Here is a 25,857-nt window from a genome sequence, read left to right on the forward strand (position 1 = left end):
ACTTTTCGAAAAACTTAAAAACAGAAAACTTAAAAACAAAGTCTTTACAATTGTCTTTATCATCCCTGTTAAAAAAATAAATAAAAAATTTTGTCAAAAAAAACACTGCCAAAATGCAGAGTTTGCTTAAATTGATGTGACTTATCATGTGAAATGATAAGTCATTTGAATTTCATTTGGATAAGTTCAATTTTTAAATTTAAAAAAGAGAGAGAAAAGAGGTATTAAGAGCAGAGTGCAATTTTCTTTAATTTCAAGTAAAATAGCTCATGTTAACTTTTAAAAAAAAAAAAAGCTCATGTTAACTTTTAAAAAAAAAATAGCTCATGTTAACTTTTAGTTAGGTTTTACACTACATTCTAAAAGAATATTTTTTTAAAAACAAAATCATTTTACAAATTCAGCTGTTTATTTGAAAACAAAATTTTTATTTCAGTTTTCATAGTTTATTAATAGATCATATTTATTTTTTTGATAACTTTAGGTATCTGTTTGATGTTTAATGATCTTGAGCAACCCCTAAAAAATATTTTTTAAATAAAAAATTTTTAAATTTTTTTATATAGAATATGTTTAGGGGTTGAGAGCATACATGAGAAACTAACTTCCAGACATGCATCAAAATCAAAAACATATGCTTATACTAATGTCAAATAATGCTTTGTAAAAAATTGCAATGATTGGAGCCTGGAAAAAAATACTTGCCGCAAATGTGAGAGCAACAAGTTAATAAAAAAATTTTTTTACTATTCTCAACTAAATTTATATTTATCAATAAATTTTAAAATTCATGCAATAATCTCTTAGCATTTAAAAATTATAATATAATATAATATTTGAACCCCTCAATTTGAGAAGGTTACAAATTTTATATAGCTATAATTTTTGGGTGCTAAGAGATTACTTTATTGATGAATACAAATTTAGTTAAGAGTAATAAAAAAAATATTTTATATAAAAACATAAACATAAAATATTTCAAAATATTTTATGTTTGAGGCAGCTGTGACAAAATTTTAGGGCTTTTTTTGTTCCCAGGCTCCAATCATCACAATTTTTAGCAAAGCATCCTTATTTGATATAATTATAAACATATAAATGTTTGGAGTTTGCTTCATGTCTGAAAGATAGCAATCTCAAACACCAAAAAATGATGCATCTGTCCCTACATACATAAAAAAAACTAAAAAAATATTTTTAGGCGTGCCACAAGACCCATAAACATCAAACAGGTCATTAATATAATGAAAAAAAAATTTTTCAAAAGTATGTCATGTTGGATCTTTTATTAATTTTAGTTGAAAAGTTTCATATTTTATAATAAAAAATCTAGAATAATAATTTATTTATAAAATCAATAATTAATAATATTATATATATATTTTGTAAAATGATTAATAAATTTTTACTTAACTTTGCTTCATTTGAGACCCAACATGATGTACTTTTGAAAAACTTTTTTTCAAATAATATAAGGAATCTGTTTGATATTTAGAAGCCTTGTGGTACCTCTAAAAATACTTTTTTAGTCAAAAAATTTTTAAATCTAGTGTTATTTTATTATATAGAACACTTTTAGTGGATAAGAAAAAAACCGTTTTAAGGACCACTATAATATATATATATATATATATATATATATATATATATATATATATATATATATATATATATATATATATATATATATATATATATATATATATATATATATATATATATATATATATATATATATATATATATATATATATATATATATATATATTTATATATATATATATATATTTATATATATATATATATATATTTATATATATACACATACATATATATATATGTATATATATATATATGTAGATATATATATGTATATATATATATATATATATATATATATATATATATATATATATATATATATATATATATCAAGAATTGAATTCAATTTAAATTATTATTCATTTAAAAAATATGGATAATTACAAAAAACATGAAATATATGATAAATGATTCACTATAATGAAAAAGAACATTAATAATATCACAATAAAAAACATCAACAAACACCAAACTAACCATTCAATAAAAAAAAACCAAACTCATGTTTGCATCGCATCATTCAATAAAAAAAACTCATGTTTGCATCGCATTTAACTCCTGTTTCTTATGATTTAAAAACACTTATTAAGTTGCAGATAAAAATTTTGTTTACAATATTTATTTACTTATTCATTTCTCTTAAGGGAAAAGAAAATAAAATTTTAACTTTGTAATATGAACCCTTCTTCAACTTAAATTAATTTTGTGGATCATATTTCAACAGTTATAAATTTGACGCATATTTGATTCAACTCATTGAAATTCAGAATTTTTCTAAACCACAATAGTAATACACAACAAAATATGTAAAATGATTACAACATAATTACTATTATTAAATTAAAAAATAAACTAAAATTTATTTATTAAACAAAAGCAATAGAACTTTATTGGTTATAAATTACTAATTACTAATTTTACTGGAAACTAATACTTAAAACTCTTTTGCTCCTTAAAGGCTTGAGCATTAAAAATGGTGTTCTGCTGGAAAGATATTAAAATTGTCATTTTTATTAATTTACAACATGAGTTGTATGACCACTATTATTTATATAAAATTTCTTTCATGCTATAAATCACACTAATTGAGTTGAAAAAAATTTTTGTTTTACTGACTTACAAGTAGCATCAAAAGCAAACAACAAAACACAAAAAAATCTTTATATTAAATTATTTTTATTAAAAAACATAATTAAAACTGTGTATATTTATAATTGCATATTAACAAACCAACAACATGGATTTGTACAAAATAAAGGTTGCCTAACAAACTTATTAGAAGCTTTCAATATTATTACAACTGAAATTGAAAATGGTTATCCAATTGATATATTGTTCCTAGATTTTGCTAAGACATTTGATAAGGTGCCCCACCATCGATTTATATATAAGATTTCAAACTATTAAATAAAAGACAATGCTTTAAATTGGATTAAGACTTTTTTTAAAAACAGAAAAAGAGTGGTTATGCGTTAAGTTATATTAGATGAGTGTGAGATTTGTAGTGGTGTACCACAGAGTTCTGTATTAGGTTCTCTTCTCTTTCTGTTATATCTCTTCAATTGCAAAACTATATACAGATGATACTAAAATAATATCTGTTAATTAACATGCAAAATGACATTGATTTGTTAACTGAATGGTCAAATGTATGGTTAACGGAATATAACTTAAGAAGGTGCAGTGTTATGCATATCAGAAGAAAAAATATCAACTAGAACTACACAATGAAAGAATCTTATGCTTAATCAGAAAGAATCTTATGCTTAATCAGAAAGACAAGCAACAAAATCAGCACGTGAACTAAAACATATAATTTATACCGAAAGATGGACAAAATAGAGCTTTTTAAAATAACAACTGGGATCGATAAGATGTTGTGGTGTAAAGAGCTTCATAAAAGTTCTTCCCAAAGTCTAAGAGGTCATTCAATGAAATTTGAAAAGGAGTTTGCAAAAACGACCCTTAGACATAATTTTTTTACAAACAGGGTGATACCTCATTGGAATGATTTACCTGAAAAAGTGGTACCTAAGACAAAATACCTAAAATTTATCTGCAAAGACAATAAATTCTTTTAAATCTAGACTAGATAAACATTTATTAACAGCTGTTAAAGTATAAATTTTAAACTTTTAAATTTTTTTATGTTTATAAATTTCTTTATGCTCCGCAACAATAGCTGTTAAAGCAGTTTGTATTACTATTACTATTTGACAATGTACACACAAAGAACGGATGCCTTATAAATAGAACTCTTTAGCTTTGGAACGAAAAGTGTTGCTGATATAATCTTTGAGGTCTTGTTTTAGAAAACTCTCATAGATTGTTCAGTAAATTAAACTAGTAATTAGTTAAGGCTAATTCTAGTGAATACAGTGAGTCAGGTCTCAGCCTAATTTGTGCTTTTTAGTGTGATTAAAAAAGAGTATCCACTTCTCATCACCTGTAATAATATTGTCAAGTACACTCTTTGGATAGCAAAAAAGTTCACATATAAAAAGATTAATTACTGATTCAGAGTCAAATCATGAGGAGCTCAAAACATAGTTTTAAGCAAGAACCAAGGTGATTCAGATGACATGAAATAGTGGTACTGTAACAACCGAGAGTGCTCACCAAGCATGTTTACCATAAATTGCTCTGAACTAGCTCTCTTAATTTGCCAAGATACTACACGAGAGGATGTCCAGATCTGGGTTCATTTTCCATTCATCTTCTTTGTAGCTATTATAAAAATATTTTAATTAATTTTTACCTGTAGCATGCAACACAAAAACCTAAGCTATTGCATCACTAAACTATTGCACTAATGTTTTGACTGGCTTCTCAAACTTCTCTTATTCTTTTAAAAGGTTAAAAAATTAAAATATTCAAAAGAATTAAATAAAAACTTGAAATATATAAATATATATGCACTTAGGTGTAATATGTTAAGTAGGAAAGAATTTTTAAAAGTTTCTAATTAAATTTGCACATGCCCAATAAATAACCATAGAAAAATATGGCTGATTTATAACACCATTAGATTATGGGTTTAAATTTGTTGACTAGTTTAAGATTCATTTAGAAAACATTTGAATTACAAAATCATGACAAAATCTATAAAATTAAAAAATTTGCAAAACTAGTATATAAATAATGTTAATTAATAACATTAAGTATATAAATATCAAAAGAAATTTATATAATAAGTATGACATTACTACTATCATATTTATATAATAAGTATGACATTACTACTGTCATACGTATTTAAACATACACAAGGCTAACTACGCAGTGATATTTTATACATACATACATACATATATACATACATACATACACACATACATACATACATACATACATACATACATACATACATACATACATACATACATACATACATACATACATACATACATACATACATACATACATACATACATACATACATACATACATACATACATACATACATACATACATACATACGTACATACATACATACATACATACATACATACATACATACATACATACATACATACATACATACATACATACATACATACATACATACATACATACTTTACTTTTTAGCACAAAGTATGTTAATGCTGTAATAAATAAGACAACTTCAAAATTTTTTTCCTTTCATTTAATTATTTTTAGAAACTTTATATACATGCATGTGTGTATATATATGTATATATATATATATATATATATATATATATATATATATATATATATATATATATATATATATATATATATATATAGTATATATATATGTATGTATGTATATATGTGTATATATATATATATATATATATATATATATATATATATATATATATATATATATATATATATATATATATATATATATATATATATATATATATATATATATATATATATATATATATATATATAAGGTGTTCCAAAAATAATATATAACATATAATAAAAAAATACTGTGTTTAGTTCGATATAAAATAAAATAATACTCAAGACCAAGGTACCTAATATTATCAAAGAAACTCTTCAAAAGTATGTCATGTTGGGTCTTAAAAAAAGTAAAATTGTATAAAAATAATTATTGTTATACAGTTTATAGTTCCAGATTAACTTTTACATGATTTTTTAAAATAACTTTTTTTGAGATGTTTTTAATAAATACAATTATTATTTTCCTGACAGTGCATCCTCTGAAACTTTTCACAATGCATTGATGAACATTTCAGGGAAGAAAAAAAATCTTCCATTTTTTATCATTTAATAAACAACATTGAGTATCAAAGAAAAGCCTGATTGTTTTGCTATTTTGGATTCTGCTCAAAGCAAGTTGAAATTGTGTGTGTATGTGTATATATATATATATATATATATATATATATATATATATATATATATATATATATATATATATATATATATATATATATATATATATATATATATATAAAATAAAAAAGGTGACTTACATGTTGACCATCTGCTTCATCATTTTCATATTTTTGTTTAATCAAAACCTCATACAAACTTGTTATATACATCAGTACACATTTTTTGTCTACTATTTCGGAAAGTACATCTGAAAAATAAAAATATCATTTTTTATTTGTAAATATTATATCCTTTCTTGTATAGAATAATGTTGTCATACTAGGCAAGATTTTTTAATGATGCTCTTTCTCTTTTAAAGAAAATCTAAAAAAACACATTGCAAATACAAAAGAAAAAGAACATCATTGAAGAAAAAAGTCTATTCTTAAATTTTGGTTCTAAAAACTAAAAATGTAAAAAATACTATGATTATTTATGCACACAGTAACATATAGATAGAACATATATATATATTTGTGTATTGGATATTTATATATAATATATATACATATGTAGTCCTCGGAATTAGGGTTAGGATTCAGCAATGCCTGCCTAACTGCTCACCATAAAGTGTTTATAAAGAGGTCTGCAAATTATAATTAACCTCAATTCTATGTTTTATGATAACCCCTTTATGTCAGAATTTTTTGCCAACCTAATGCCAACCTCTAACAGTTTAAGGTTGACAATTTATTCCTGACATCATTTTTTTCTAATTCAGAGGGCTGGATATGTGTGTATAAATATATACACACACACACATATATATATATATATATATATATATATATATATATATATATATACATATCTACATATATGAATGTAGCATTGAAGACACACTGGTGACATCATACTGAAATAGTAAACTGCAGCGGCTTCAGCACATACATTGACTGATTTAGGGAGAACATTTAAGCGAGATTTATTTTGTTTTTTGTTAATATGGTTGATATTACATTCTTACATATAAATACAATAGATATTAACCGTCAACATCTAGAAGTTGAGGAACACCAAGTTCTTGTGCTTTTTGAAAAGCATGCTGAAGATTTTCTTTAGGAGATTGCCCCACTAATTTTTGATAATCAAATAAATCTGGTCTGCAAAAAAAAAAAGAAAAATAAATTACTTTTTTAAACTGTAACATTAAAGATTATCTTTTTAAATACTAAAAAGCTATATATATATATATATATATATATATATATATATATATATATATATATATATATATATATATATATATATATATATATATATATATATATATATATATATATATATATATATATATATACATATATATATATATATATATATATATATATATACATATATATATATATATATACATATATATATATATATATATACATACATATATATATATATATATATATATATATATATATATATATATATATATATATATATATATATATATATATATATATATATATATATATATATATTAATTATTAACCTCCCTAAGGCAGAGAAGGTCGCTACAGTCAAGGAGGCTAATTTTATGGTTACAACCCTCTTTCAACTCTATAATTCTGAGACAAGAACCTCTACAAACAAGGCCGAAATTTGCATGCTTTTTTGCATTTTCTACAACATCCCTGGTAGTACTGTGTTCAACTTGTTTCTCTGTGCAGTGGCCGTGTTTCTTAAGGTTTGTGTTTCAGAGTTATAAAGTTGAGAAAGTGTTTTAACCACAATTAAAGTAGCCTCCTTGACTGTAGTGGCCTTCATGGCCTTGGGGAGGTGAATGAATATTAAAGTACATATAAATTTTATAAATAAAACTACATATTTTTTACAACTATAATTTCATGCTAAATGCAATCATCAGGCAAAATATTTTTTCTTATTGAAAAATGATTCTGTGCAATCTAAACTTATACTGAATACCAACCAAACACAACCACATTATGCTTATTACCACAAACCAAAAGATTAGGTTTTTCTAACGTCTATTATTCAACAAGAAAAAATCATATTTTTTACCTGATGATTGCATTTAGCATAACACTTATAGTTGTAAAAAATATGTAGTTTTATTTATAAAAATATGTAAATACAGCTCTGTTTAAACTTTATTAACTGTTTTAAATTATAAAGTTAAATTATAAATTAAAAGAGTATTTTGATAAATATTATTTGTATTATGAAGGAGGGAGTAGTAATATTTAAACTGTAATGTTACTGTATTCTTCTATTTAAAAAAAGAACATTGGTCATCTTACTATAAATAATAATAATTAAAAACAATAAAAAATAAAAAAAAACTTCTAATTAACTTCTAATTAAACTATTTAACGTTTGAGCAATAAAACTATTAATGTAGTAACATCTTACTATAATAAAGAATATTGGTCATCTTACTATAAATAATAATAATTAAAAACAATAAAAAATAAAAAAAAACTTCTAATTAACTTCTAATTAAACTATTTAACGTTTGAGCAATAAAACTATTAATGTAATAACTACTATATAAAAAAAACTCATAAAGAAATTATAAGATAAATTTTTAAAACATTTCAAATAAACAAATTATTTATACTTGATTGCAAAACCAATAGTATGGAAATTTTATTACTTTTATGAAACTAGGTAAAATACTATTTTTTCAGAAAAAATAAAAAATAAAACAAATTTAATTCATTAAGACCTTCGATCAATCCATATAATATGAAAAGAATGTCATTAATTTTTTATATAAGAAAATTGAAATTATTCAATTTCATTATATAAATTTTAAGAATAGTTTAAAAGTTATTCCAAAAATAAAAATCAGATTCTTAAAGAAAAAATTTAGTTATACAATAAAAGGCAAAAATACTTTTGAGTAAAGTATTGAGTATTTAGACATGTTAATGTTTATTTAGACATAGTGTAGTCAAAAGATTTTAAACATTAGGTATAATTAGGTGCAATGCAAAATATGCAATAGATTTTGCTATTATAAATCTGATTAGATAGGAGAACCTAGATAACACAGAGATAACACAGAGATAACACATTTTTTGTGAAAAAAGAACAAACTACTTTTACTTCACAAAATTCATAAATTATACGAACAATTATTTTTAAATTCTGAAAAAAAAAATAGAAGGACTGATTTAAAGAACAAAAAATTAAATAAAGACAAAAACAAACTAAAATTAAAACACTTGATTTAGCAAAATACAGAATTAACACTACAACAAAAAATAACTTAATCTTGGGCTAAAATGTGTTTCTAATCCAAAATGTTGAGATCAGTGGCAGTCAGATAGTCAAGTAAAAACCTTCCAAAGGTGGTAATAGTAGTAGTAGGTAGTTAAGTAAGTTTTTAATCAAAAAAAATTTAACATTAAAAAAGATTTGAGGTATGATTGAAAAAAAAAATAAAGTTTTATGAATGAATAAAAGTAAAAAAAATAAAATAAAAAACGAACAAAAATATTTACAATTTGGTGAATGAATTGTACACAGCTTTTTATAAAGTCATTTTCATATATAAAAAAAAAAAATATATATATATATATATATATACAGGAGTCAATATAATCATATTAAAAGTAAATATTAAGGTAAATTTAGGATTAAAAGATAAAAATTACACAGATGAAAAACAGGAAAACAGATGTTTTCAGTATAATATGATATATGGTTAGAAACCATAGTAATAAACTTAAATAAAACAAAATTCAAATAAATTTTAAATTCAAAAGAATGTAAGGTAATAAAAAAATATTTTCCTTTATCATAATAAATATCTTTCCTTTGTAGATACTGTACTGTACTGTCTGCCCATCAAATAATCTATGTACACTTCCTCCTAGTTATTTATATATCAGTAAATGATATTTTTTCGTTAGCTTTTTAGTTTTTTTTTGAAAACATAAAAAAGAGTTACCTGTGAAAGTTCAACAATGCATTAAATGCCAAGCCATCTTTCCATGAAGTCGTAAAATTTTGGATATTTACTTCCTTGTACCTATTAAAATAGAGAAAATAAATTTTAACCAAAGTATCATCCTCACAATTAAATTAAATTTTAAACTAAAGCAAAAAAAAAACACATATTAACAACAACAAATATTAACAAATTAACAAACAAACAAAAAAGTATTAACATAACATAAAATAAAATGGCATAAAATGAATATTTAATATCATCAATTAAATTTAGAACCTTTTAAAAATAACAAATTTACTTTATGAGAGCTTAGCTATAAGACTTTTTTCAAATTATCATTGTTCATCATGGTGACAGTTGACAGGTGAAAGGTCACCAGGTGACAACTATAGTTTTAAAACTCACTAGGTGACAATACTATTAATAGATGAAAGGTAACTAGGTGACAATTAACAGGTGAAAGGTCACCAGGTAACAATCAACATGTAAATGTCATTAGGCAACAACTGTTAATATTAACAGGTGAAAGGTCACCAGGCAACAGGTAACATGTGAAATGTCATTAGGCAACAACTGTTAATATTAACAGGTGAAAGGTCACCAGGTAACAGGTAACATGTGAAAAACAGTAATATTATTTTCACCTTACTTTAATAATACAACATTACCTTTGTGTACATTGTCGACACCATAAAAGAAGTACTCTTTCATTTTCATTAGATTCTTTCCCTTGATGCATATATTTTTTCCTCTAAGTTAAAATAAAAACAGAATATTAAATATTATAAATTAATATCTTAATTAAATATGTGGTAATGCTGTGCTTACTTTTAATTCTTATGAAATAAAAATTAAAAAAAAAAAAAAAAACCACATCAACTGCAGCTCAGAGAGAGTTTTTATAAAAAATATATTATTGTAAATATAAATGAATAAAATTAGACTATCAATATGTTTATCAAACAAAAATCTTAACATAAAAAAACTGTAACCAAAAAAAAATATTTTAGTTTAATAGGAAATTTATTTTTAAAGGAAAAAAGTGCATAAAACTTAAAGAAACTTTTTATAAATGATTTTACTTAATACATCAAGATCATGTTACAATTAATTTTTTGTCCATTGTATCAATAAAATTCCATTAGACTTATCATAAGCTAAATATTGCTTAAAAAAACACAACTTTTATCAATCTAATAAAACACTAAAATGATTTTCTAAATAAAATTCATTTGACTTAAAAATAAAACTATATAAAAAAAGCTCAGTTTAAAAAAAATTAAGATATCATGAAGAAAAAGTTAATTGGGCACTTGACATACTTAAAAAACTTTATTATTGCCAGCATTTAGTTTTTAATCTTTTTTATCACATTTGCAACATTTTAATCTGCTCATGTTTGAAGGCATTGCATAGATTTCCTTAAAATGACATTCAGAGGTATAAACAATGAATAGAATCAAACAATAACAATTACAAGATTAAGCGCCATAAAACCTCTAGCAAAAAAAAAAATTATATATAAGTATCTGCTTATTAAGTAACTAACACAAAATAAATAATGTTTCCTCGATAATACTAATAAAGAAGATTTAGTTTACCACTGTCTTTACATTATTTCAACTTTTTTTTAAAAACCCAATTAAAAAACACAAGGCAAAAAAAAATCCAAAACATTTTAGAATGAAATAAACCCTTCAAAACCCAAAATTTCAAACACAATAAAGATTACGTTTGATGATTTTTTTTAATGTTTATTGTAAGAACAATTCATTAATAAAAAGTATTACAAGAAAACACACAATAAATTGATATTTAAAAATAAAATCAAACAACATTCTAATGTCTACACTCACCAATAGAAACTCAGAAATTGTATTGTTCTGTAAAGTACACAAGCTTTATATAATTATTATCTAATCATCCCACTTATAAATAAACATTGTGGCAAGATATGAAGTGTTATTATTTACGTAGGTTAATATTTCATCAAAACCTGTGTATGTTGGAAATTTATTTAAAAAAATATATTTTTAAAACTCTAAAATAACAGATAAAAAATTATTGTGAGGAATTTTATAATTATTTTATATATTTATGTCATGTTTATTATAAGTAATGACAGTATTTAAAAAACACATATTATCATATTACATTTGCTAGCATATACATAACACAGATTGTGTAAGAACTTTTATTTATATCAAAGCTCACTGATTTTTTTTTTTTGTTGTTGTTCTTTTTTTTATAGTATTTCATTGTTAGTTAATTTATTAATTTAAATATATAATTATTTCATTATTAGTTAATATATAATTATTTCATTGTTAGCTGAATTTTTTTATTCTACTCTTTTAAAAATTTATTCTCAATTTTTAAAAGAATGGCAAACCCACAATTTTTAGTCTTAATAAAAACTCTCACTTGAATACTTTTTTTTTGTCCTAATGAAAGTTGATTTTTGTGTTATTGCAATAGCTCATTGTTTTTATTATGTTTCTTATAAAAGTTGATTGTAGCTTTTTTTTTGTTCTTGTAAATTTTAATAGCATTAATTTTTTGTTTACTGTTAAATGTAGATATTATTAATTATTACCAGATATTGACTTAAAACCAAATATTGACTTCTAATACCTACTAGATACTGTTGCTTGGAGAGATTCCTAAATTGTTAATTATTTAAAATCTAAAAAAGTCTTGATTGTTAAATGAAAAATAATTTATTAATGTAACACTTTAATCATTTTTGATAAAAAAACAACAACATTTTTTTAATGAGTTTTACTCACTCTGTAGTATTCCACTATCATCCATAGAAATCCAATAGTTGATTCAATTTTTCCATTAACAATATCTGTTGGTGTAATATCTAAATGTTTTACCTAATTAAACCATAATTGTAAATATACTTGTAATTACAAAGGGCGCTAAATAAAATACTTTAAAAAATTATTACAAATTCAAAAACAACTTATTTAAAAAAAACTGCATAAATTATAATTAAAAAACTACATAAATTAAAATTAAATAAAACATACATGTCTTCTTAAACCTTCTATGGCTTTATTTACATTAAAAATCTTGTGAATTCTTGTTGATCCTTTTTCTTGAGTCTGAAATTTAATAACATTTATAACTAACATAGTTAATTCAAAATATAATATTTAATTAAAAAAAATGATAGGAATAAGAACAAATAAAACTAAAAAAAAAAATTCTTCATATCTAGAAAGGAAGTTCTTTATATCTAGAACCTACGTTATGTATGTAAAGCCCCTGCAGATAGCTATTTCATTTATTAAAATTTTACATATTACATTATCAATAACATTGAAATACTGTATGTGTATATACAGAAGCATATTCAGCAATTTTTGATTGGGAGCTTATTGCTTGCATGTTTGTTGCAAAAATTTTAAAGCTTTTTTTTTTATCTAAGCCTTATTTGACATAAGTATAAACATATAAATGTTTGGAGTTGCGTCTGGAAGTTAAGTCAACATCATAAAATACTACATCTGCCCCTGTGTACACACACACACACACACACACACACACACACACACACACACACACACACACACACACACACACACACACACACACACACACATATATATATATATATATATATATATATATATATATATATATATATATACATATATATATATATATATATATATATATATATATATATATATATATATACATATATGTATTTATATATGTGTGAGTATATATATATATATATATATATATATATATATATATATATATATATATATATATATATATATATATATATATATATATATATATAAATATAGTTTTATATGCAGATTTAAGATTAAAATAAAAGATGCACAATTTTTGTTAGTATTTTGTATTTATACTTAGTCTAAAATTTACTTCTTATTCTTTAGAGACAACTAAATATCACCTAGTTTAAAAAGTTCAAAGATCAAATGTGTTTGCTTGTGATAAATCTTTATTTTTAAAATAAATTTTCAGCAAAGTTCATTAAAACAATGAAACTGTTTCTAGTAGTGTAAGCTAATTTGCAGTATGTAAACTGGCAAAAGTGATGAAACAAATATTGGCTATTAGCATGTCAAGACACTAGTTTGAGAAAAACTAAAGGGAGACATAACATTAAGAAAACTCGGAAAGTGTCTGAACGGATGATATTAGAAAAGAAAATTGATTGTAATTATTAAAGAAATAGTGCAAATCATTATGCAGACCAATGATAAATTGGCAACACAAAACTTGATTGTGATTGGATGAAAGGATTGTGATAAAATAATGTTTTGAAAAAAATTTATTTGTTTTTTTTTAGCATTGCTGACATTTTTTTTTTTTTATTAAATTTCTGCAATTATTTTTTACTTATGTTTTTTAATCTTCTTTATTAGATTTATTTATAGCATTTCTAGTTACTTTTTATGTTATACTTTTTATTAATTTTGTCAATCTTGTGAAAATTAACTAAGTTTAATTTTTGCAAATAAGAATCTTTAAACTTTGATTTTGTAATTAAAACTTGTGTTTCAATTATGGAAAAAAATTATTTAAACTTGCTCATTTGTGTAATTACAAGTTTGTGTCTTATAATCAGCAAAAGCTTTTACAGACAAATTATTACAATTTTTATTCTACAACAAATAGTCACATACTTTACAGATCTTTATACATCTTTGTTATTTTATATAATAGTAATACTAAATGTTTTAAAACTTACAAGTAATTCTTCTGTTACTGTTCCCACCAATTTTAAAAAAACTAGACCATCTTGAAAATCTACTAATGCATCATGTATTTGCATACTTTTATTATTCTGATAGAAAGAAACAATTAAAAATTACCTACTCTTACTAGACAAATTTAAAACTATGAAACAAAATATAAACATGAAACCCTACATTGCTGATGATATAGTTAACCCATTTTACGAGGACTTTTCTTTGAGTTGCAACATTTTCACCTAATGCACAATAAAATATACAAACATAAACATAAATAAAATACACTAATATAACTTTTATGGAAATATAAATATTAACTGTGTTTATCTATCTACGAGGGTAAGAAAATATTGCAAACTGGTAAAATAATTTTATATTATAATTTTATAACACACACCAGTCATTCTTATATCCATTAAGGGGCATCAAAATATCTTTTTTATCCTAGTTACATTTACAATGCAAAAGTTTATTAAAAAACGAGGTGAATTAAAAGGTGCTAAAATTTAAATTTTTTTCAAAAGGGAATGACCTTTTAAAAAATTAAACTTGTTTTAGCAGTAATATAAGATTTATAAAATATTGTTTTGTTTTAATTATTTTTGTGGAAGAAATTATTTAATTAAAACTTTAAGCATTCAATCAAAATTATGTTTGAAACTTTACTAAAAATGTTTTTAAAATTTAATTATAAAATTTCGCCAAAAAATACTTCTTACATTTAACAACAAAGTTTTGAAAAGTTTTGTTTAAAAAGATCAAAAGAAAAAAAGAAAGTACTTTAACAAAAAAAACTTTTATCTTCAATTTTGATTTGTTTTCTTTTTGTTTATTTTCTAAAATTTGCTAATTTTTGTGAAAGGTTATTATTAAATTGTTCATTTCACAACATTTGTGAGCAAAAACCAATTGATACGAATTTTATGTGTTAAATTTGAGAGCGTTAAACATTTTTTTATACTGCATTAAAAAAATTCAATAAACAATAAACAACTAGTTAGTTTTTAAATTAAATAAGGTTTATTTAATTTACGTCCTCGTGTCCTTTGACAAAACTCATTTGTTTATTTACTGGCCCGTAGCAACTGGGTGAGCAGCAGGGGCATTTGTCCTCCCCCTTCCCCCAATAATTTTTAAATAAATAATTTTTTTGAAGAAATTGACTGAAAAAATCACTAAAAAAAAAAAGGTCCTTAAATCTATTTCGGCGTAGTACTGGCCTCCCCCATATAATTTTTGTTCCTACGGCCCTGATTTAATAAACAAAGGGTTTTTGTCGTTGGTATCAGGGACGTAAGTTATAAAGGGAGTGGGGAGAAGAAAAATCCCCAAACTCCTCAATTAGGAGGAGGGGGAGGGCATGCAAATTTATTGAGGTTGTTGCAAATTTAGGGGCTCTTTTGGAAATTTAAGAAGCTTTTATTTTTGTTTTTAAAATGTCCCGTGGAAAATTTTTTAAGAAATTGCGGCACTAATAAGACGTTTTGGAAGGGGGTCTCCGACCCACTAGCCACGGCACGATCCCTGTAGAGGATCTCCCATTAGGCTGAGTAGGCTGAAGCCTAGGGCCCTTGAGAGAAAAAGGGCCCCCTATGAGAAAGAGCCCCAACACTCAATAAAGAGTAGCGAAAAAAAAACGAGGCGGAAAAATTAATAAGACAGTAAGAGTTTAGTTGATTTTGTATTATTATTCGGAAATATATATTATGCAATGCAAAATACTTTTTAACGCTTAAATTCACTTTCAAGCGATTTAAGTATACCCATAATTTTGTAAACAAATTTTTTCTTGTATTTCTTTGAAAATTATTTTAAAGGTTTGGGGTTTATAACTATAGTAAAAAATGTCCGGAAGGAAATATTTAGTGGTAGTCAAAGACAAAAAATAAAAGAACAAAAGGTTAAAATATTACTTTGTTATTAACAATAGATATGGAGTTAAAAGAACAGACTACAAAAACTGCAAAATATTACTACCATATTTTAAAACGGGTAGTAGCAGCAATAAAATTTTTATGGGCCTCATAAAATTAATTTCAGAATTCGATCCTTTCTTAAAAGAACATCTAACAAAGTGTCGGACTGGGGCAATGAAATCTATTACTTACTTATCCAAAACTGTATATGAAGAGATAGCCCAGCTCATGGGAAAAAATATTTTAAAACAAATTATTGAGCAGATAAACGATGTCAATACAAAACATTATACCCTTATTGAAGATTCACGCCAGACATTGCTTATACAGATCAGCTGGCAATAATATCAAGATACTGTTATAACGGAAAAATATTTGAACGATTTACAACCTTTCTACAGATCAAAAATTGCACCAACGAGACAGTACTTACAAAAGTATTTCAGTTTTTAAATATGTGTAGAAAATATTCAGGCTTATAAGCACGAATAAAAAGAAAAAAATCATTAGCGGATTTTGCCCCTTGTGCTGCGCATTCTTTAAATTTGGTTGATGTAGAGGCAGAGCGATTTAATAAAGTTAACAAAATACGACAAATTCCTGGTTTAGATATATATGAAGAATACACTTAACTCCATTCACTGGAGTTTTATATGAAATCTTAACTCTGTGAAGATTCCGAGCCGAAATTAAATAACTTTGAGAACAAAGCAGCCAAAATGAGTCCATAAGTCGAAGAAAATTATAATGATACGCCTTAAAGAGTAAGAACCAAAAATATATTCGGATGGAGAAAAAAGAAGAGATATTTTTACTGGAAGGGATAAGTTTTGTATAGAGGTACTTAATGTTTTGTTAGATAAATCGAAGGCTGAAATTGAAAAAAGAAGTGCTGTATATAAGAATATTGAAAATAAATTCAAATTTTTGATGAACCTGGGCAAAAGAGGTTCTGTTGTTGAAATTAAATCAATGGATTCCGTTACGTCATTGTATGAAAATGATATCGGAGTGAAACATTTTTATAATTTATCATTGATAAATGATAACTATTTAGTGAATGTAGTCAATTTCAGCATTATTTAGATGTGGTATGCTTTAAACAAAATGGTTATATCACTGCTTTCAAAATGTTGACATTAATTTTTGAAAAAAACCTGATATATTTCCAAATCTTTATACAATTCTTAAAACTTACCTAAAAATACCTATAACGAACTGCGAGGCAGAACAATCTTTTTCAAAAATGACTTTATTTAAAAATAGTTATAGATCAATAATGACGGATGAAAGGTTAAATAACCTCTCAATTCTGTCAATTTAATATCATATCAAGATACATTTTCTATAATAAAGCAATTTGCAAATATGTATCAGTTAAATGCAGAAGTGAACAACTTTTTGAAGTCATTATGTAAGTGTTAACTTTTTAGTTTTAATAGAATTTGATTTTTAAATTCTTGAAAAACTGCCGACTGCTTTCTAATACTAAAAAAAAGTTCTTCAAAACTAAAAATCTATCGACTGAAATGTGTCAAATGTCAATTAGTTGACTATATCCTTAAAAAACTGACTGTAAGTTGAAAATAAAATATAGAATAAGATAGGTGTGGGTCACACACCCCTTCCCCAAATGTATATATATATATATATATATATATATATATATATATATATATATATATATATATATATATATATATATATATTTAAACAACTTTAAAATGTATTCTACACAATAGTGCTCATTGTTCTTAAAAGAACAGAGCAATTATATATTAGTAGAAAATCACTTTTTCATTTTACACTGTGTTTCATCAACAATGATTCATCAGAAATCTTTGTTGATGAAACTTTGTTGATGAAACACAGTGTAATATGAAAAAAAATTTTGTTAAGTGATTTTCTACTAATATATATATATATATATATATATATATATATATATATATATATATATATATATATATATATATACGCATGCTTAAATTTTTTTCGATTTACGATAATTAACTTGAACTATTTTGCATAAATTGGGGATTCCTTGAACTCGTATTTAAATGAATATTAAAAATTATTACTCCCAAACGATTATTGTAATTACAAAATAAACAGCTTAAATGAATAAAAATGTTCCCTAAAAATAGTAGTAAAAAGTACGTGAAGACGTGATAACATAGAGATTAATGGTTATTTTTACCATAAATTTATTATTGGATACATTTTTTTGATTTTTAATTTAAAACCGTACAACAACAACACAAAACAACTTTTAAAATGTACATTTTAACATTTAAAATGTTTTTATATTTATTTTTTCATGAGAACGCATTTAGCGCAAATCTCTAAGTTATTTTTTAGAATAAAAAGTGTATATCATCGATATTTTAAATATTTTCATTTCTCCCATTGCCTTAAATCTTTTTTTACACTTTCGTTAACTGTGGCAAAATCAAAGTAGTTACTAATTAATCAAAAAAGGCTCACTAGTTCGGCTATTTTTTTTTTTTTTTAATTGTATGCGAACTTTGTTAAAATCTATAAACAATGTTTAAAACAAACATTAAGTTTATTACAGATGATCTTTTATTTATATCGATAATTTGAAATTTGTAGTATAATATTAAAGACAAATAGATAGATTTTTTAAATACAAAAACAAAGCGATTTTACTTTGAATAGCGAGGTAACTGAATACAAATCTTTTTTTTTTTCAAGTTGTTGTTATGACAAGAATTTATATGAAACTGTTCAAACCTCAAACATTTAAAACCTCAAACATTTATTAAAAATAGTTTATATTTTGACTATTTAAAATTTTACTTTATTTATTGGTTGTTATTATTTCTTAAAAAATGAATGAAGTATTTCGGATATTTTTTCAAAAAATATTAGTCAGAATACTTTGTACACTGCCTCAGCTAGTGTAGCAGCTTGTTGTCTAAGTTGCATAATTTTTGTTTATAAATTTATTAAGCATATAAAATCTAAAGAAGTTTGTTAGCCTACTAAAGTTATGTTCTATTGCTATAGCGTAACATACTTTATTGTATACATTTTTTTGCACGCGGGGTTAACTTCGAATAATGTTTCAAAAAAAAAAAAGGGGGGGGGGGGAGAAACTGCAGTAGCGCATAAATGTATTTTATAAAATGTTATTGTGATTAAAATATCATGTGTATAAGCAGTTAGTCACACATACACACATTGTTTCTATGTGTGTGTATGGGTGTGTGTAATTGTGTGTGTGTGTATCATATATATATGTATCTATACACGTGTATGTGTTTGTGTGTGTGTGTGTATAGATACATATATATATATATATATATACATATATATGTATATATATATATATATATATATATATATATATATATATATATATATATATATACATATATATATATATATATATATATATATATATATATATATATATATATAAATATATATATATATATAAATATATATATAAAAATAACACGATGTTTTTTATTCTTGACATGTTTCGTAAAATTTATTTACATTTTCAAAAGATTAGTTTACAATTATAAAAAACTCTGAAATAAATATTAAAAAATAGAAATCTTTACAGAGAAATATTAACGGACAAAAAATTATACATAATAAACCAATATATTTATTACAAAATAACTCGGTAAATAATCAATCAAAATAACCAACTGTCAAAATATATATATATATATATACATATATATATATATATATATATATATATATATATATATATATATATATATATATATATATATATATATATATATATATATATATATATATATATATGTATATATATATATGTATATAAATAAACTGACAGTAAAATTAAATAGATTTAAAAAGTTTATAGTATAATGTAAAGTTTGTTTATTAAGTGAGGGACTTTCCCATTTAATGTGGAGGGCTTCTTTTATCTTTAATTTGTGTTTGGTTGGGGCATTATCCAAAATTTCAAAAGAATCACAGTTAGCCAAATTTTTGCAATTAAGAGATAAATTTAAGTGTTTAAATAAATGAGATTGTTTATCACTTTTAAGGTGCTCATTTATTCTAGTCGGTAAGTGTCTGGAGGTTTCTCCAATATAACTGGCATTACAGCCAGTGCAAGAAAATTTATAGACAACATGAGATTTAAGATGGTACAACACCAAATATTTTCTCAAAATCTTTAAAAAAATGAAATTTTTTATATTTAGCTCATTTGATAGACAATTAATTGTAGATTAATAATATATAAAGTTAGTTGGCAAATTTTTTTTTTGATATTGAGAAAAAGTAACTTTAAAAAAAAGTTCCATAGCAACGGCCTTAGCAACGCAAAACATCCATAAACACAACTGGATAATTTCTAGTTTGTTCTGTAATTAATAAGTCATAAGCTTAAATAAGTTTTTATAGTGGTTTTACATTATTTCTTTCTCAAAATAAATTGTAAATAAAATCGCTAAATGCTGCTTAATTTGTTGAATAGTTAATATTCTGACTGATTAAAAAAATATTTGTTCTGAATAAAAGACTTAGGTTCTGTTAACTTATTAGCCTTAAAATGGTCAGATCCTATGCTAGAAGGAAAAAAAGACATTACCAAGGCATAAATCGTTACGACAAAGCACAAAAAATTCAATGCCAGAGCACAGTTATACCACAAGAGCCAAATTCTTTTACAACAATAGCCAGTGCAAAAAAAATTATTGCAAGGAAAAATCCAGAACTTGTTTATAATGATTTCAACTTTATAATGAACTTTGAGTTACTTCATTTAATGATTCTCGAAGTTATGAAATGTCCGAGTTGCTTTTCTTCAATTTTTATACAAAATCGTCCTAATAAAAGATTGGGACTTTGTTTGACTTTGGAACTTTGCTGTACTTCCTGTGATTGGATTATACAATGCTTATGAAACTGTTGCTCAACAGGTTACTAACAAAGCAGCATTAGAAACTAGAAACTTGATTAATAATAATGCTTCACATGATGATACAATTTAATGTCAGGTTTCAGTTGATGGAACGTGACAAAAAAGAGGTCACTCATCATTTAATGGTGTTGTCACAGCCATATCTACTTTAATAGGCAAATGTATAGATGCTGTTGTGTTGTCAAAACATTGCAAAGGATGTATTTTTTGGAAAAGCAAAAAAGGAACTCCAGAATATGAGGATTGGAAAGCATACCATAAATGTCTTGCAAATCATCAAAGATCATCTGGTGCTATGGAAGGTGCAGGTGCAAATACTACTTTCCATCGGTCTGTCGAAAAATATAAGTTACAATATACTAGTTATTTGGGTGATAGTGATATCTTATCGTATTCTGCAGTATTAGCTTCATGTCCATACAAAGATATAGAGATCAAAAAAGCAAAATGTATTGGGCACATCCAAAAAAAGATAGGAAGTTGTGGTCGCGCACTGCGTCAACGTCTACGTGGAAAAAAGTTGTGTGATGGAAAACCAGTAGCAGGAAAAGGGAGGTTAACCGATAAAGCACTTAACCTTTTACAAAATTATTTTGGAATGGCTATTAGACAAAATTTAGGTAATTTATGTCAAATGAAAAAGGCTGTATGGGCAGTACTTTTTCACAACTCTGATATTAAAGACATGAGTATATGTCATCAATTTTGCCCACAAACTATTGCCAGCTGGTGTCAATAGCAACGTGACCATATAAGTGGACATAAAACATATAAACCCAAGCTAAGCTTGCCATTAGCAATAAAAAGTATTCTTGTCCTTGTATTCAAAGACTTAAGCAATGAAGAACTACTTAAAAAGTGCATACTCGGTTGTACACAAAATAATAATGAAGCATTAAATGCTATAATCTGGAAACGATGCCCCAAACATATTTTTGTAAATAGAAATATTATTGAAATGTCAGTAAATTCAGCAATTATTAATTTTAATGAAGGTACCCATGGAATTATTGATGTTTTAAAAATTTTGGGAATACGTATTGGACGTTTTACTCATATCGGATTGATTAACCGTGATAAATGCAGAATTAAAAAATGTACAATCAAGTCTTCACTTACTGCAAAATCCCAACGACAGAAGTTGCGCCACCAAAAAAAAGGGTTTAATGATAAGGAAGCTCAATTAGAACCATGCCAAGCTTATTCTGCTGGATTTTATTAGTTTTTCATACTTTATAGTTTACTTTATTTGTCATCAAATCTTTTTTTGCGTTTTTCTCTGTTTTTGATTTTTGTGAAACATGGTGTTATTGAAAACATGATATCTTGTGAAGTAGTAAAGCAAATTACTTCAAATTTTTAGGAAATGTTTATTATACTATGTTGTAAGGAATGACATTTCAAAATTCAAAAATTATTCTCCCATCTCTTTATTTATTAGTTTTTAGGCCTAAAAAATTTAATTTATTGACATTGACATTATTGTCAGTTTACATGTCTAGAACATGTCCAAAAAACTTCATCATTAATATATTTCAAGATATTGTGTTTTGAACGGTTTGACGGTTTTTTTAATATAAACAAGGCAAAATAAGCGAGACAAAATAAAGTTAAGTATAAAAAAGCATTCTCAATTTATATCTTTTGTATTTATATCAAATTGATTATTTTTTTTCAAGTTCTAAAGAATTTAGAATATTTGGTGGTGTACCACCTTAAGCAGTTTAGGAAGCTTAAAGTATCTTATATTTAAGCTATTGACAATGTTAGACACACACGCGTTCATTTTCTTATCAATATAGGATTTAATTTCATAGTCAATAATTTTTTGTGGAAATTTATTATAATGTAAAACTAATGATAGATTCTTAATATCTTCATCAAAACCAACCCAAGAATTATTAATTTTAAATGTACGATCAATCAAACAAGTCCAAATTTGTAGCAAGAGGGAATAAAACTAAAAATTTTTTGTAAAAGACCTGTATACGTTTTTTTGTGATAAACTGAAGTCAAAAACGAAATGGATTTTTTAATAAGTACACCTAAAAAAGGAATCTGGTTATCGTGTTCTTTTTCCTTAGTAAATTTCAGATTTTTATGTTGTTTATTGAGGTGTTTAAAAATTCTTGAGCTTAGTATTCAGAATTAAAAATAGCAATTATGTCATCCGCATACCGTTTATAAAAAAATGGTGCTATAAAGGATCAGTTATTGACCCATGTTATTGACCAATAACATAGTTCAATAACTGATAATTAATTGAATAAAGAAATATCGGTACGTTTTTATTGATTATTTTCTTATAATTGAATTTGTAAAAACGAATTAAAAATCGGGGAGATTAGACACCGTGATAGACAATCAATCAAAGGACTAAAAAGTTTTGTCGAAAGAACCGTATTTGTAGTGTTTAAAAATCTTTTTATTCAAAAATAAGCTATTTACTGACGTATTCTGTCTGAGAATTAGGAGTATGCTCAGACTAAATTTGATTGATAATTATTTTAATTTAAACGCGAGTGTTGGTTTAGCAACGATTAATTAGTATTGACTGCCGTTTATTTACGAAACACATTAAATAGGCCTGCCGAACGAGTTCGTTACTTGCACACACCTAAAAGAAAAACAAACTGGCAAGTTTCAAATTCTAGGAAATTACTTGGATGCTGTTTGAACAAAAACTTAACTTTTTAACAAAGCGCCAAAACAATATTTTTAAATATCGATCTATGAGATAGATGGATAAAAGTTTAAAAAGCTTAAATGCGAGATAATTTGTTGAAAACAATAATACTGTAGATGTTTTTATTATATTATTGCCTGTGACAACAAGAACACTGTAATCAACAATAGGATCACTTAACAATTATCATCCACACTTCAAATGTCTAATCAAGACATTATTCAAACATAACTTTCTATTAGCTAGCTTGTTTAATAATTGTAAAATTAGATTGTTATTGTAAAAGAATCAAAAATCTTTTACTTAAAGCTTAACTTTTTTTTCATAAGAATCTAACTAAGAAATAGAATTCTTGTGAAAACAGAAAGTAAAAGTAAATTTAACGAGTGATAAGAACTCTTGGCTTTTCAGTTTTCAAATCGATCATCGTTTCCTACTAACGCGTTTTTTCAGACAATATGCGCAATTATTTGTACTATAGCTAAAATAAAACTTCTTTTTTCAGCTGAATTTTGATACTCTTTTTACTGAGACTCAAATACAACCATATTTTCTCAAATATAACCTTATCCCAACGATTAACAAAGCAACAAGTAAACGCAAAACTGATCAACATTATTTGGTTATATAAAACTAAACATTTTTATAATAGCTGTTTTAAATCAGGTGTAATCAAAACCTAAAGATTAAATCATAAGTATTATTTACTTTGTGTGATTGTAATATCTTATATATATCCAATCAACGTAATCATTTAACTAAATTTAAAATTGAAATATAGATTTTAAAATTCACGTTCAACAAATGGGCAGGAGCAAACGTCGGCACTTTCAATCCTTCAAGGGATCCCAAAGAGCCGAGGCAAGTTGTGTTCATATCTTAAATAAACTTTAGAAAATAAGAGAAAAATTAAACTCACCGAATCATATTGTTTATTGAGATATCAACAAAAAATCTTTTTTAATTTTTTTGCAATTTAACAGATCACTTTCTGATATTTCTAAGTACTGATAGCGTAACTCAAAATAGTTGTTCCCTCATAAGACAATTGAAAACTCCAATTTTAAATTTTTTAAAATCATTACGTTGATTTGAATCTTATAGTACAACCGCGAGGTGATTAATGCTTATGATTTTTTTTTTTTTTTGCTGTTTATATAAAAATAAAATAATAAAATTACAATGAAACTTTTACGTTACACAAAGAATATATATAAAACAGACAGGGGCTCAAAGAAGATGCGGATGACTGGTGTCACCACAATCTTTTCATAGAGCCCCTTTACAATAACATTTAAAGCCCACATGGCTTTAGTAAATTTACAATAAAATATTTATTCTGAAAAATACTACGTGAAGAATAAAACTCAATAACATAATTTACAATAACATTTAATAACATTTAAAGCCGACATGACTTTAGTAAATTTGCAATAAAATATTTTTTCTGAAAAATACAAGGTGAAGAATAAAAACTCATATATACATCCTCATATGTACACATACACATACACAAACATACTTACACACATATACACATATACAAACATACTTACACACACATATATAAACATACTCGCATATATATCAGAAGTTTAGAAGATGCAATTTCATTTGTCGTTTAAAAGAGGAAGTGCTTTTTTTTTTAAAACCAATTTAATAAAATG

General features: G+C 24.4%; 1 protein-coding gene across 3 annotated transcripts in view; it reads right to left on the reverse strand.

Annotated features, from left to right (window-relative positions):
- Nucleotides 1–15,175, reverse strand: part of LOC136071803 (utrophin-like) — a 78,772-nt gene extending 63,597 nt beyond the window's left edge. The window contains exons 1-9 of one of the 3 annotated variants that reach the window (XM_065797136.1): nucleotides 15,044–15,175; nucleotides 14,824–14,885; nucleotides 14,643–14,738; nucleotides 12,937–13,011; nucleotides 12,688–12,780; nucleotides 10,567–10,649; nucleotides 9,896–9,976; nucleotides 6,973–7,085; nucleotides 6,081–6,190 (exon numbers count right to left, since the gene is read on the reverse strand). In XM_065797136.1, coding sequence (XP_065653208.1) covers nucleotides 6,081–6,190; nucleotides 6,973–7,085; nucleotides 9,896–9,976; nucleotides 10,567–10,649; nucleotides 12,688–12,780; nucleotides 12,937–13,011; nucleotides 14,643–14,738; nucleotides 14,824–14,885; nucleotides 15,044–15,062 — 732 coding nt within the window. In that variant the 5' untranslated portion in view covers nucleotides 15,063–15,175. Of the gene's footprint in view, nucleotides 1–2,079; nucleotides 2,244–6,080; nucleotides 6,191–6,972; nucleotides 7,086–9,895; nucleotides 9,977–10,566; nucleotides 10,650–12,687; nucleotides 12,781–12,936; nucleotides 13,012–14,642; nucleotides 14,739–14,823; nucleotides 14,886–15,043 lie in introns of those variants that run through there. The other 2 variants (XM_065797137.1, XM_065797139.1) reach the window with 2 other exon arrangements.
- Nucleotides 15,176–25,857: the final 10,682 nt, after the last annotated feature.

The sequence above is a fragment of the Hydra vulgaris genome, chromosome 05, assembly GCF_038396675.1.
Source record: "Hydra vulgaris chromosome 05, alternate assembly HydraT2T_AEP".
Classification (NCBI taxonomy): domain Eukaryota; kingdom Metazoa; phylum Cnidaria; class Hydrozoa; order Anthoathecata; family Hydridae; genus Hydra; species Hydra vulgaris.